Source organism: Neovison vison, chromosome 2, assembly GCF_020171115.1.
Source record: "Neovison vison isolate M4711 chromosome 2, ASM_NN_V1, whole genome shotgun sequence".
NCBI classification, from domain to species: Eukaryota; Metazoa; Chordata; class Mammalia; order Carnivora; family Mustelidae; genus Neogale; species Neogale vison.
Genome location: NC_058092.1, coordinates 193,043,289 through 193,057,408, shown reverse-complemented (window position 1 = coordinate 193,057,408; position 14,120 = coordinate 193,043,289). Strand labels below are relative to the sequence as shown.

The 14,120-nt window shown below is 44.7% G+C and overlaps 1 protein-coding gene across 2 annotated transcripts in view; it reads right to left on the bottom strand.

The window, feature by feature from the left end:
- Window positions 1-14,120, bottom strand: part of SH2D4B (SH2 domain containing 4B) — an 88,654-nt gene that overhangs the window by 53,621 nt on the left and 20,913 nt on the right. For both annotated transcript variants that reach the window (XM_044239942.1, XM_044239943.1), the window contains exons 3-4: window positions 13,818-13,977; window positions 12,679-12,826 (exon numbers count right to left, since the gene is read on the bottom strand). In XM_044239942.1, coding sequence (XP_044095877.1) covers window positions 12,679-12,826; window positions 13,818-13,977 — 308 coding nt within the window. The remainder of the gene's footprint in view (window positions 1-12,678; window positions 12,827-13,817; window positions 13,978-14,120) is intronic.

Below are 14,120 nucleotides of genomic sequence, written 5' to 3'. Positions count from 1 at the left end.
GAGATCAAGCCTCCCATTCAAGAGAAAACTGAAAAGTGCAACATGTCCCCACCACTGATAATCCTGTTGGAAACTAGGTGGGGATTGTTTCTATTGTTGTACAAAATGTCATGAAGGGGGGGACAAGATGGCGGGGTACTAGGAAGAGGCGTCTTTTCAGCTGGTACCCCAAAGTGAGCTGATTACCTACCAAAGAACTCTGATCACCCATGAAATCAGCCTGAGATCAGAATTATACACGTCTGGATCTCTACAGGGGCAGAAGACGCCAGTGAGCAGGTAAAGCGGAATGGGAACAGCGGACTGATATCGGAAGATAAACAAAAGGGGGAGGGAGCCACCAGAGGCGACCGGTGCAAAAGTAATACCCCGATACGAGCGAGAGTGCCCTGAGTCTGGGGACCAGCATTAACTCGGAGACTGGTTGAAAGCACTCCAAAAGAGCAAAGGATCGCGGGGGCAAATTGTGGGAATCGGGGCGGCTAGGGACAGGGGCTTGAGTCCCCAGTCCCAGACGGCCTCCCCGGCGCGGAGGCAGAGAGAGTGCGGCGGAGAAACCGGCTCCTGGTCCCTAAGCCGCCAGCGCGCCCCAGAGCGCGGGGGTTCCGGCTCCAGTGAGGGGATGGGAGCCGCGCCGGTCTGCAGAACGCGCACTAGCCCTACCACAATGCTTGAGATGCGCGTGCACGTCGCTCCAGCTCTCCTGGGTTTCTAAGGCCCTGGGGCGCTTCTTGACCCGGGCCATTGTTTCAAAGTCTAAGCCGCGCGCGCACGAAACTCTTCCCCGGACAGAGGCGCGCAAAAGCCCAGCCTGCGGCTTACGGACCAGCGCCCCGTTCTCAGTGCCCCAGACGCGCGCCCGACCCACAGCCGCCTCTGAAAAGAGGTGCGCGCAAGCCGGGCACTCCCAGCCCCGGCCGGCGGCAAAATCTCAGTGTGCGATCGCTGCTTGGAACCTCTCTGGTGGTCAGGAGCTCCCAGACAGCCGCCACTGCCTTGGCTTTGGGGACGAGCAAAAGATCCTGCGCCCCCAGGGTCTTTAACTTGGAACCTGCACTGCCAGTGTCCAAGGGGGAATTTATTCAGCTTCTGCACCCAGACTGAGGCTTCTGAGACGGAGATCAGGAAGTGTTCCAGGGTGCACCTTGACTGCACCAGAGTTGATACATCCAGCTACATCTGTTCAGTCTTCTCCCACCAAAATGACTAGGAGGAGGAATGCCCAACAGAAGAAAAATACAGAGGATGGACCTTCCGCAACAGAGCTAACGGCTATCAACATAGACAATATGTCGGAAAGAGAATTCAGGCTAACAATTATCCAGGCAATAGCTAGGTTGGAGAAAGCCATGGATGACCAAACAGAATTGATTAGAGCCGAACTGAAAGCGACCAGACAGGATGTTCACAATGTTAGGGAGGAGCTTAAAGCTACCAGGGAGGAGGTCCACAATGCTCTCAATGAGTTCCAATCCAATCTAAACTCTCTCAAAGCTAGGGTAACTGAGACAGAAGATAGAATTAGTGATCTGGAAGACAAACAGATAGAGAGAAAGGATCAGGAGGAAGCCTGGAACAAACAGCTTAGATCCCACGAAAGCAGAATTAGGGAAATAAGTGATGCCATGAAGCGTTCCAACGTCAGAATTATTGGAATTCCTGAAGGGGAGGAGAAAGAAAGAAGTCTAGAAGATGTCGTGGAACAAGTCCTTCATGAAAACTTTCCGAATCTCGCGAATGAAACCAGCGTCCATGTACTAGAGGCTGAATGGTCTCCACCCAAGATTATACACTCCAAAAAAACATCACGACACCTGATAGTCAAATTGAGAAATTATAATTGTAGGTATAATCTCTTGAAAGCTGCCAGGGCAAAGAGGCTCCTTACTTACAGAGGGAAGCCCATCAGAATAACGTCAGACCTGTCCACAGAGACCTGGCAAGCCAGAAGAGGCTGGCAAGATATATTCAGGGCACTAAATGAGAAGAACATGCAGCCAAGAATACTTTATCCAGCAAGACTGACATTCAAAATGGATGGAGAGATAAAGAGTTTCCAAGACCGGCAAGACTTAAAAGACTATGCAACCACCAAGCCGATACTGCAGGAAATATTAAGGGGGGTGCTATAAAAGAGGAAAAATCCCAAGAATAGCATTGAACAGAAATATAGAGACAGTCTACAGAAAGAAAGACTTCAAAGGTAACTCGATGTCAATAAAAACGTATCTATCAATAATCACTCTCAATGTGAATGGCCTAAATGCACCCATAAAACGGCACAGGGTTGCAGATTGGATAAAACGACAGGACCCATCCATATGCTGTCTACAAGAGACCCATTTTGAACCTAAAGATACACGCAGACTGAAAGTGAAGGGGTGGAGAAGCATCTTTCATGCCAATGGGACTCAAAAGAAGGCTGGGGTAGCGATTCTCATATCAGATAAATTAGACTTCAAACTAAAGACTGTAGTCAGAGATACAGAAGGACACTACATAATCCTTAAAGGGACTATCCACCAAGATGATCTAACAATTGTAAATATCTATGCTCCCAGTATGGGAGCAGCCAATTACTTAAGAAAACTGTTAATCAAGATAAAGAGTCATATTGATATGAATACACTAATCGTAGGTGATCTTAACACGCCTCTTTCAGAATTAGACAGATCATCGAAGCAGAAAATCAATAAAGAAACAAGAGCATTGAACGACACATTGGACCAGATGGACCTCATAGATTTATACAGAACATTCCACCCTAAAACAGAAGAATACTCATTCTTCTCAAGTGCACACGGAACCTTCTCCAGAATAGACCACATACTGGGTCACAAATCAGGACTCAGCCGATACCAAAAGACTGAGATTATTCCCTGCATATTCTCAGATCACAATGCTTTGAAACTGGAGCTCAATCACAAGGAAAAGTTCCGAAGGAACTCAAACACCTGGAAGCTAAAGACCACCTTGCTTAAGAATGCTTGGATCAACCAGGAGATCAAAGAAGAACTGAAACAATTCATGGAAACCAATGAGAATGAAGACACTTCGGTCCAAAACCTATGGGATACAGCAAAGGCGGTCCTAAGGGGAAAATATATAGCCATCCAAGCCTTGCTCAAAAAAATTGAAAAATCCAGAACACACCAGCTGTCTCTACACCTTAAAGAACTGGAGGATCAACAACAAATCAAACCAACTCCACACATAAGAAGGGAAATCATCAAGATTAGAGCTGAGATCAATGAGGGAGAAACCAGAGATACAGTAGAACGTATCAATGAAACTAGAAGCTGGTTTTTTGAAAGAATCAATAAGATCGATAAGCCACTGGCTACACTAATCCAAAAGAAAAGAGAGAAATCCCAAATTCATAAAATTATGAATGAAAAGGGAGAGATCACAACTAACACCAAGGAAGTAGAAACAATCATCAGAAGTTACTACGAACAGTTATATGCCAATAAGCTTAGCAACCTAGATGAAATGGATGCATTCCTGGAAAAATATAAACTACCAAAATTGAACAAGGAAGAAATCGACAACCTGAATAGACCAATATCTAATAACGAGATTGAAGCAGTGATCAAAAATCTCCCAAAAAACAAGAGCCCAGGACCTGACGGATTCCCTGGGGAATTCTACCAAACCTTCCAAGAAGAAATAACCCCTATTCTCCTGAAGCTGTTTCAAAAAATTGAAGCAGAAGGAAAACTTCCAGACTCTTTCTATGAAGCCAGCATTACCCTGATCCCCAAACCAGGCAAGGACCATACCAAAAAGGAGAATTTCAGACCAATATCACTGATGAATATGGATGCTAAGATTCTCAACAAGATCCTAGCCAACAGGATCCAACAACACATTAAAAAGATTATCCACCATGATCAGGTGGGATTCATCCCTGGGCTACAAGGATGGTTCAACATTCGTAAATCAATCAATGTGATACAACAAATTAATATGAGAAGAGAGAAGAACCACATGGTCCTCTCAATTGATGCAGAAAAAGCATTTGACAAAATCCAACATCCGTTCCTGATTAAAACGCTTCAAAGTATAGGGATAGAGGGAACATTCCTGAACCTCATCAAATCTATCTATGAAAGACCCACAGCAAATATCATCCTCAATGGGAAAAAGCTTGCAGCCTTCCCGTTGAGATCAGGAACAAGACAAGGATGCCCACTTTCACCACTCTTGTTCAACATAGTATTAGAAGTCCTAGCAACAGCAATCAGACAACAGAGAGAAATAAAAGGTATCCAAATTGGTAATGAAGAAGTCAAACTCTCTCTCTTCGCAGATGACATGATTCTTTATATGGAAAACCCAAAAGACTCCACCCCCAAACTACTAGAACTCATACAGCAATTCAGCAGCGTGGCAGGATACAAAGTCAATGTGCAGAAATCAGTGGCTTTCTTATACACTAACAATGAAAATACAGAAAGGGAAATTAGAGAATCGATTCCATTTACTATAGCACCTAGAACCATAAGATACCTGGGAATAAACCTAACTAAAGAGGTAAAGGATCTATACTTGAGGAACTATAGAACACTCATGAAAGAAATTGAAGAAGACACAAAAAGATGGAAGACCATTCCATGCTCTTGGATCGGAAGAATAAACATCGTTAAAATGTCTATACTGCCTAGAGCAATCTATACTTTTAATGCCATTCCGATCAAAATTCCACCGGCATTCTTCAAAGAGCTGGAGCAAATAATCCTAAAATTTGTATGGAATCAGAAGAGACCCCGAATCGCTAAGGAAACGTTGAAAAACAAAAATAAAGCTGGCGGCATCACCTTACCTGATTTCAAGCTTTATTACAAAGCTGTGATCACCAAGACAGCATGGTACTGGCATAAAAACAGACACATAGACCAGTGGAACAGAGTAGAGAGCCCTGATATGGACCCTCAACTCTATGGTCAATTAATCTTCGACAAAACAGGAAAAAATATACAGTGGAAAAAAGACAGTCTCTTCAATAAATGGTGCTGGGAAAACTGGACAGCTATATGTAGAAGAATGAAACTCGACCATTCTCTTACACCGTACACAAAGATCAACTCAAAATGGATAAAAGACCTCAACGTGAGACAGGAATCTATCAGAATCTTAGAGGAGAATATAGGCAGTAATCTCTTCGATATCGGCCACAGCAACTTCTTTCAAGATACGTCTCCAAAGGCAAAGGAAACAAAAGCGAAAATAAACTTCTGGGACTTCATCAAAATCAAAAGCTTCTGCACAGCAAAGGAAACAGTCAAAAAAACAAAGAGGCAACCCACGGAATGGGAGAAGATATTTGCAAATGACAGTACAGACAAAAGGTTGATATCCAGGATCTATAATGAACTCCTCAAACTCAACCCACACGAAACAGACAAACACATCAAAAAATGGGCAGAAGATATGAACAGACACTTCTCCAATCAAGAAATACAAATGGCTATCAGACACATGAAAAAATGCTCATCATCATTAGCCCTCAGGGAGATTCAAATTAAAACCACATTGAGATATCACCTTACACCAGTTAGAATGGCCAAAATTAACAAAACAGGAAACAACATGTGTTGGAGAGGATGTGGAGAAAGGGGAACCCTCTTACACTGTTGGTGGGAATGCAAGTTGGTGCAGCCTCTTTGGAGAACAGTGTGGAGATTCCTCAAGAAATTAAAAATAGAGCTTCCCTACGACCCTGCAATTGCACTCCTGGGTATTTACCCCAAAGATACAGATGTCGTGAAAAGAAGGGCCATCTGTACCCCAATGTTTATAGCAGCAATGGCCACAGTCGCCAAACTATGGAAAGAACCAAGATGCCCTTCAACGGATGAATGGATAAGGAAGATGTGGTCCATATACACTATGGAGTATTATGCCTCCATCAGAAAGGACGAATATCCAACTTTTGTAGCAACATGGACGGGACTGGAAGAGATTATGCTGAGTGAAATCAGTCAAGCAGAGAGAGTCAATTATCATATGGTTTCACTCATTTGTGGAGCATAACCAATAGCATGGAGGACAAGGGGCGTTAGAGAGTAGTAGGGAATTTGGGTAAATTGGAAGGGGAGGTGAACCATGAGAGACTATGGACTCTGAAAAACAGTCTGAGGGGTTTGAAGTGGCGGGGGGTGGGAGGTTGGGGTACCAGGTGGTGGGTATTATAGAGGGCACAGCTTGCATGGAGCACTGGGTGTGGTGAAAAAATAATGAATACTGTTTTTCTGAAAATAAATAAATTGGGAAAAAAAAAAAATGTCATGAAGGGCTAAGAGGAACTCCAGCCTTAATGGAAGAAAAAAACAAAAAGAGAATGAGTGGCCTTGAATAGGACAAGGTGCAAAATCAGAGGACAACGTCATTGCATCAACCTTGTATGTTCTTTATCAGCCGCCCCGGGGAAGGGCAGGAGACTAAGGCAGAGGGAGAGAGCTGGAGCCTTATCGTCAGTGTGCTATGGTCTGAAAAGAAGGAGAAGCAGTCAAAAGCAGTCTGAAGAGTTAAGAAAGCTGAGAAAATATGCAAATTCTATCTGGCCTCAGGATCCCCTTTCTTTCTACAGGAACACTTTCAAATGCATGTAAATTGCATTCAAAAGGCACCAGACACAACAGAATGGTTTTTAAAAACAGGTTTCCAATTGTCTGTATCTTCTATTTTGAAGTTCCCTTTTTAACCTTACAAAAGGTTCTGGAATTCTCCCCCCCCCCATTTCCTCAAAGGAATTCTCACTCTTATCTTTCCTATGACCAGGAGAATTCACAGAACCTGCCTGCATCCTGGACACAGGCAGCCCATGCCCCCTCCACCAGCCGCCCTCCCGTCCAGCTTCCCCATCTCCTCCAGCCTCCACCCCAATATCTGCTTCTAGTGGCACAAAACACAAACCCCCTGGGCCCAGCTAGCACATTCTCTGCCCACCAAGCCTACCCCCTCTTCCCAGCTCACCTCTGCACCAGGGTAGCACCCCCGTCCCTACTCCTCAGCCTGAGTTCAGGTGCCTTTGCTCTTCCGCCCCCTCATCCCAGCATCTAATTTATGCGAGCCCTGCTGATTTCGCCTCCCCCGTTTCTCTGTGTCCATCCCCCTGAATCTCGCCATCATCAGACTCCTCGGTGACCACTGTGATGACTACAACAGTCCCCTCACTGGCCCCTACCTCCCCCCACACCTTCCTCACCGGCATCACACTGGGGCCACCAGACAGTCATTCCCATAGAGGTGGCTTGAACCATGTCCTCTGTATCAAGAGCCTCACAGCGCTGCTCTGCCCACAGACAACCATCTGCCCCTTGATCGTAGCATCCAAGGGCCCCACAGCCTACCTTGCCAGGTTCCTGTCTGGCTTCTCCCATCACGTGCTCTTTTCCCTCGCCCCACCAGACCAGTCACCATTCCACGGATCTCCTGTCTATTTCCAGCTCTGCTCACACCCAGCCTCCTTCAGGGGGACCCTGCTGTAGTCCCCCAGGTGTGCTGGGGGCTCAGGGGACTCACAGAGTTGTCTCTCTCTCTCCCCCCAGCACCCTGTAAGCTTGTAGAGAGTAAGGAGTTCATGACTATTACACCACCACCACCCCCCAACAACCTGCACTTAGGTTTTCAGGGAAAGGGGGGAAAAATGTACAAAATTAAATGAACTTTGTTCGTGCATCCCCACATGCAAGACTCACATCTGGCTAGAATCTTGATGTTGAAAGACACAATGAAAATTATCTGAGCCAATCTCTAGTTCAATGCATAAATACCTTTGACAGAGATGTTCCCATTATCTATTACCGTTATCTATTACCAGGCAACAAACTCCCGGAAAGCATAATGTCTTAAAATAACAACCATTATATTTGCTTGTGGTTCTGTAGGTTAATAATTTGGCCAGAGCTTGGTGGCCCTTCTGCTCCACATGGTTCCATCTGAGGTCAATCAGTTAATTAGGATCATTCACCAGAAGAACCAAGATTTCACTCATGTGTCTGGTGCCTCGGTGTCCTCCACACAGCCCCCTTCTCTCTGCCCGGCTTGCCCGGGTTTCCTTACACAGCAGTAGTCGAAGGCTGTAGGGTTTCTCAGGGTGCAGGTTCCAAAAGGGAGCATTGCAAGAGGGCCAGAAGCTGCCAATCTCCTAAAGCCTGTCCTCAAAAGTTACACTGAGTCATTCCGGTTGTAACCTACAGATCAAAGCTAGTCACAAGGCCAGAGCAGACTAAAGGGAAGGGAAATAAACAATTCTCAAAAGAGAGAAGTGAGGAAGAATTTGCCACCAGCTGTATTTAGTCCACCACAGAAACTGCTTGTTTCCGCCTATGCTAAGACAGCGCCTGGGATGAAGAGTTCATGACACTACAAGGGCAGCCCATTTACAGAGAATATCCCAGCCCATAAACCTGGACCTGCCCACCCCAAGTCCATGAGCTGACATTCCTAGAAGACACTGCCCTGAGGAGCCCCACCCGGACCTCACAGATGGTACTCACATGTCTGAGGTTCCTCAAAATACAGGCATTACCAAATCAGGATCACTATGAGTACTCAAGTTTGAACGTTCACAGGTAGCAAATTAATTTTTAAGACAAAACAAACATATCATTACCATAGCTCTCCTTATAAATAACACCCAAAGCCTGCATTTGGGTCCCTTGGTAAACCTCATAGCTTTTCTGAGCTCTCCATGAACCCTGACATGGAGTACCCCACAATTTATCATCTCTCTCACTGAGGATCTCAAGGAGATCATCAATCAGAAAAGCTCTGGGAATTCAACCCCTCTGTAATCTCCTTGTGGACTGAGCCCCAGAACACCAGCTCCACAAAGCCATCTTCCCAGCCTCTGGGACTCAGTTCATCTCTGGGGCGGAGGGAGGCCAGAGATTAGGAGAGGGGATGCTTGCTCTTAGAGATACATAGAAAGTATTGCTGCCTTCTCCAGCAGGCTTAAATAATCGGATGCAAAATCCAACCGTATAAACTAAACATCTCTTCACTATGGATTGAGTGGATTTTTATACTATTATGGAATTACTGTTCATTTCAGCAGGTGTGACAATGATTGTTGTGGCTCTACAGGGAAAGGTTCTCGGTCATGGGAGATGCACAATGAAGTACATACAGTTTGATCAGGAGTCAGCAAACTCCAGATCTACCCTCTGTCGATTGTTTACAATAAAGTCTTATGTGGGCTTCTGGGCGACTCGGTAAAGCATCTGCCTTTGGCTCAGGTCATGATCCCGGGCTCCTGGGATACAGCCTCTGCTTCTCTCTCTCCGCCTGCCCTTCTCCATTGCACTCATGTGCACTCTCACTCTCTCTCTTCCTCTCTGTCTCTGTGTCAAATAAATTTTAAAATTAAAAAAAATAATAAAGTCTTATTAAAAGACAGCCACACCCACTTGCTCACATATTGTCTGCAGCTGCTTTTTGTGCTATGATGGCCTGATTGAGTAGTTGTGACAGAGAAAGTGTGGCTGACAAAACCTAGAATATTAACTATCTGGATCTTTACAAAAAAGAGTTTGGTAAGCCCTGGGCTAGAGTCTACAGTATCTACAGCTTCCTTTCAAATTGCTTAACAAAACAATGTAGCAGTCACGACAGAAATATATATGTGTGTATGTGTGTATATATATCCCTGTGTGTACAGATAGATGCAGATTTAGAGGAGGGGAGAAAAGAGACAACACAAATGTGACAAGATGTTAATGACTGGTGAATTTCAGTGGAAATTCTACGAATACTTTTTTTCCAATTTTGCTGCAAATTTGAAATTACTGCCTGGGTGGCTCAGTGGGTTGGGCCGCTGCCTTCGGCTCGGGTCATGATCTCGGGGTCCTGGGATCGAGTCCCGCATCGGGCTCTCTGCTCAGCAGAGAGCCTGCTTCCCTCTCTCTCTGCCTGCCTCTCCGTCTACTTGTGGTTTCTCTCTGTTAAATGGATGGAATCTTTAAAAAAAAAAAAAAAAAGGTTTGGAGAGTAACTATTGCTTCCCTTAAAAACTCAAGAGAATCGTGTGTGTGTGTGTGTGTGTGTGTGTATAAAATCCTCAAGGGAAAATTAAATAAGATCAGTAACAATATAAATATGTAACCAGCAATTACACTAGGTTTTAAGAACAATCTTACTCACAATCACAGTAACAAATATTAAACCTACAGTTTAACAAGAAAAGAGATGTGGGACATTTAAGTAAAACAATAAATTTTACCAAAGCCCAAAAGATGAAAGCACAACATTACATATAAGTTATTGTGAATGTTTGGGATTGGGTGGCCCGTGCATTTACAGATGTTTAAAAAACAAACAAACAAATGACAGCAAAATCACTTTACCAAAGACAAAAAGAGGTTTTAAGTAACTGGGAGACCATACCATATCCTGAACAAGCTGAATAATTTAGTATTGGAAAAAATGTCCGTCCTCCACAAATACATCTGTAAGGCTATGTAATTCCAGTTAAAAATCACTGTGTGGGGTGGGTGTGTGTGTGTGTGTGCGCGCGCGCGCGTGTTTGTGGGAGGAAGATAGTGATGCAAGGATTCAAATTTATCTTGAGTAGAAAAAATAAATGGGTAGAATCAGCCAAGGACATCTTGAAAATGAAGAGCAATGATAGGTTCTTACCTTAGCAGTTGTTAAAACTCATTTTATTTACTTTTTTTAAAGATTTTATTTATTTATTTATTTATTTATTCAACAGAGACACAGCAAGAGAGGGAACACAAGCAAGGGGAGGGGGAGAGGGAGAAGCAGGCTTCCCACAGAGCAGGGAGCCGGATGCAGGGCTCAGTCCCAGGACCCTGGGATCAGGACCTGAGCAGAAGGCAGACACTTAACGACTGAGCCACCCAGGAGGCCCAAAACTGATTTTAAATGCTACAGTCATTAAATAAGCAAATCTAGCTCAGGAAAAATCAAAGAAGAAAAATCCATGAAGAGATCCAAAGATCTGTAAGAAGAATCGAGGCAGCAAGTGCTATGAGAGAGGAGAGGAGGGATTATATCGTAAACGACGATGGCACAATCTGCTGACCATGTGGAAGGAAAAGAAGTGAGAAATAAAATCACGAAGGAGAAGTAGAACAATGTAGATTAATAGGAGTACAAGCTTGTAGTGGCACAGATCTTTCTTAGCATAAAACAAATCTTTTTTTATTTTTTTTATTTTTTTTTAATTTTTTTTTTTTAAGATTTTATTTTATTTATTTGAGAGAGAGAGACAGTGAGAGAGAGAATGAGCGAGGAGAAGGTCAGAGGGAGAAGCAGACTCCCCATGGAGCTGGGAGCCTGATGTGGGACTCGATCCCGGGACTCCAGGATCACGCCCTGAGCCGGAGGCAGTCGTTTAACCAACTGCGCCACCCAGGCGTCCCAAAACAAATCTTTTTTTAAACCTTGATGTAGTTGGCTAATAAAAATTTTAATCTTCTGTACACCTGAAAGCACTACAACCAAAATTAAGAAAAAAACAATCCTGAGAGGCCCCTGGGTGGCTCAGTCTGTTGAGGATCTGACTCGTGATCTCAGGGTTGTGAGATGGAGTCCCGCCTGGAGCTCTGCCCTGGGTGTGGAGCCTGCTTAAGATTCTTTCTCTCTCTCTCTCTCTCTCTCTGCCCTTCCCCCTGCTTTCTCTCTCTCTCTCAAAGAAAAAAAAATCCTCTGAGAAAAATAATTTGCAACATAAATGATCTTAAGGGGCCACTGTCCTCATTGTCTAATCATTATAGGAAAAAGTATTATTAAAATGTTTAAATGTTTGGGGCACCTGGGTGGCTCAGTGGGTTAAGCCTTAGCCTTCAGCTCAGGTCATGGTCTCAGGGTCCTGGGATCGAGCCTCACATCAGGCTCTCTGCCCGGCAGAGAGCCTGCTTCCCCCTCTCTCTCCGCCTGCCTGCCATGAATATAGACTTCATAAAATAATATGATTGTTGGGATTTGACATGATTCTTATTTTCTTCTTTTCACTTATATGTATTTTCTCAGTTTTCTCCCCCTCTCAATTTATTATTCCTACAGAAAAAAAGTAAATTGTAAAATAGGAACCAGAAAAACAATTTTTTCTTAGTTAACCTACGTTTCTTACCAGAGGACAAAGTAAATAAAACTCTTTTACTAGGTCCTAACATTCCCAGAAGGAGTGCAAATGCAAGGTTCCCAACAACTCACTCTCCAAGGCCGGAAAATGTCCATTTTTCATCTCCTTGAATCCTCCAAAAATCTTAAGATGGGGCTGTTGTTACTCTAAGATTATAAAAAAGAATGTAAATGCTAAGAGAAGTTCAGCAAGCTTTCCAAGGTCACACAGGACTAACCAGGAGAATTAGAACTGGATCCCAGTTTGGTCTGACCACAAAATTAGCACTTTCTGGGTCCCTTTCCAAGCCCCTTGGGTTACGAGACAGAAGGTCTGAGTTCTGGTCCTATTTCCACCCCCTCCTACACGATGTCCTTGGCAAGACTCTTCCTCTGTCTAACACTTAGTTTCCTCATCTATCCAATGAGAAGTGGATTGACTCAAATGGGGAGTTACGTTCCTCCCTGCTCAGACATGTAAGATTTCTGTTCCCATAAAGCACTCAGTACCAACCAAGAGATGGGCACTAGTACCTGGGAGCTGGCGTTGGTGGCCGCACGCAGATGCCCCACATGCTGACTCACCTTGAACTCCTCACGGATGCGTTCCTCCAGGACTTTGGCAGCCTTCCGGTCCTCCATCTCCACTTTCCACTTCTCCGCCAGGATCCGGGCTTTCTCATTGGCCAGAGCATCCCGAAACTTCTTGGTGATTTCTGCCTCTTTCTGTCTCCTTGCAAGAGAACACCAGCAGGTATGAGCTCAGGTAGGAAAGTGAAGGACCACATAACCACAGGACTTCAAATGAAAACCAGGAGCAACATGTCTTCGTCTATCAGAATGCCAAAACTCAATGCTGGCAAAGTTGTGGGAAAATAGTCACTGTCCTGTTGGGTAGTGTAAATCACCCGAATTGTTCTGGAAGCCGGGGGGTGGGGGGGGGAGACTCAGAAATCCTTTTTCTCACTCAAGATCACAAAGGTGTAACTAGAAGAGGTTCATCAGAGGATGAACATAACAATTGGAGGACAACCTAAATGTCCATCCACAAGATCAAGTTGGGTTTCTCACGTAATAGGATACCATATAGTAATCTTAAATAACATTGTGAATCTATATTAATCAATTTATCAAGGTGTTGCCTAAATGCTCACCATAGTTATCTTAGGCCATGGGTGTTGAGTTGTTGTTACAATTTTACAATTAAAATACTGTCATTAAAAGTTGTGGGGTGAAACGTTGGAGTCAACTTCATATGGCTCTCCAACTTAGGCAAAAAAAAAAAGTTAAAAGTTGTTTATGAAAGAAGTCTGACTCCAAATCTCACCGGGGACTCAACTATCCACATTGGGTGCAAAATGCAGCTAAAAGGAAGAGGAACAAGCTGACGACAATGGTGAATCCAGTTCCTCTACTGTCCCATCTGTATTATCTCAGTGAACCCAAACTACGTCCAGATGGAAAGGGTGTTGGGCCCACACCACAGATGTGAAAACCAAGACCCCAGATCAGCTCACTACTCCCTGGGGGAGCCAGGATCTGAGCTTACAAGATCTACTTGATGAAGACTCTGATCCTTATTCCCCTAATCTTAGCTGAGCTCAACAGGGTCAGCCAACTGCCTGGGACCTGCTCCCTTCCACCCACAGCCTCCGGTCCTAAAGCTTAGACCCAGCCTGGGCTCCGTGTGCAGACCCCACCCAACACCCATCTGCACCTCTCACCAGAGCTCCTCCGCCTCCCTCTGGGCCTGCAGCCGCGCCCTCTCTGCAATCAGCTCCTCAGAGATCTCTTCATAGGGCTTGTCCCCGGGACCTTCTCCCATGATCCAGACCCAGACGTCACCATCTGCCCCCAGGAGCCACTGGATGTGCTTGTCGCTTGCTGCCTCACAGCGGAAGGAGGAACAAGGAAGGAAGAAGAAACAGGTCTGAGTTATAATCAGTCCAGGAGGAGCTAGGTTGGCCAATGGTGCACAATGTTATTTCTACACAATGTTGTCTCTACACAACATTGTCTCTACACAA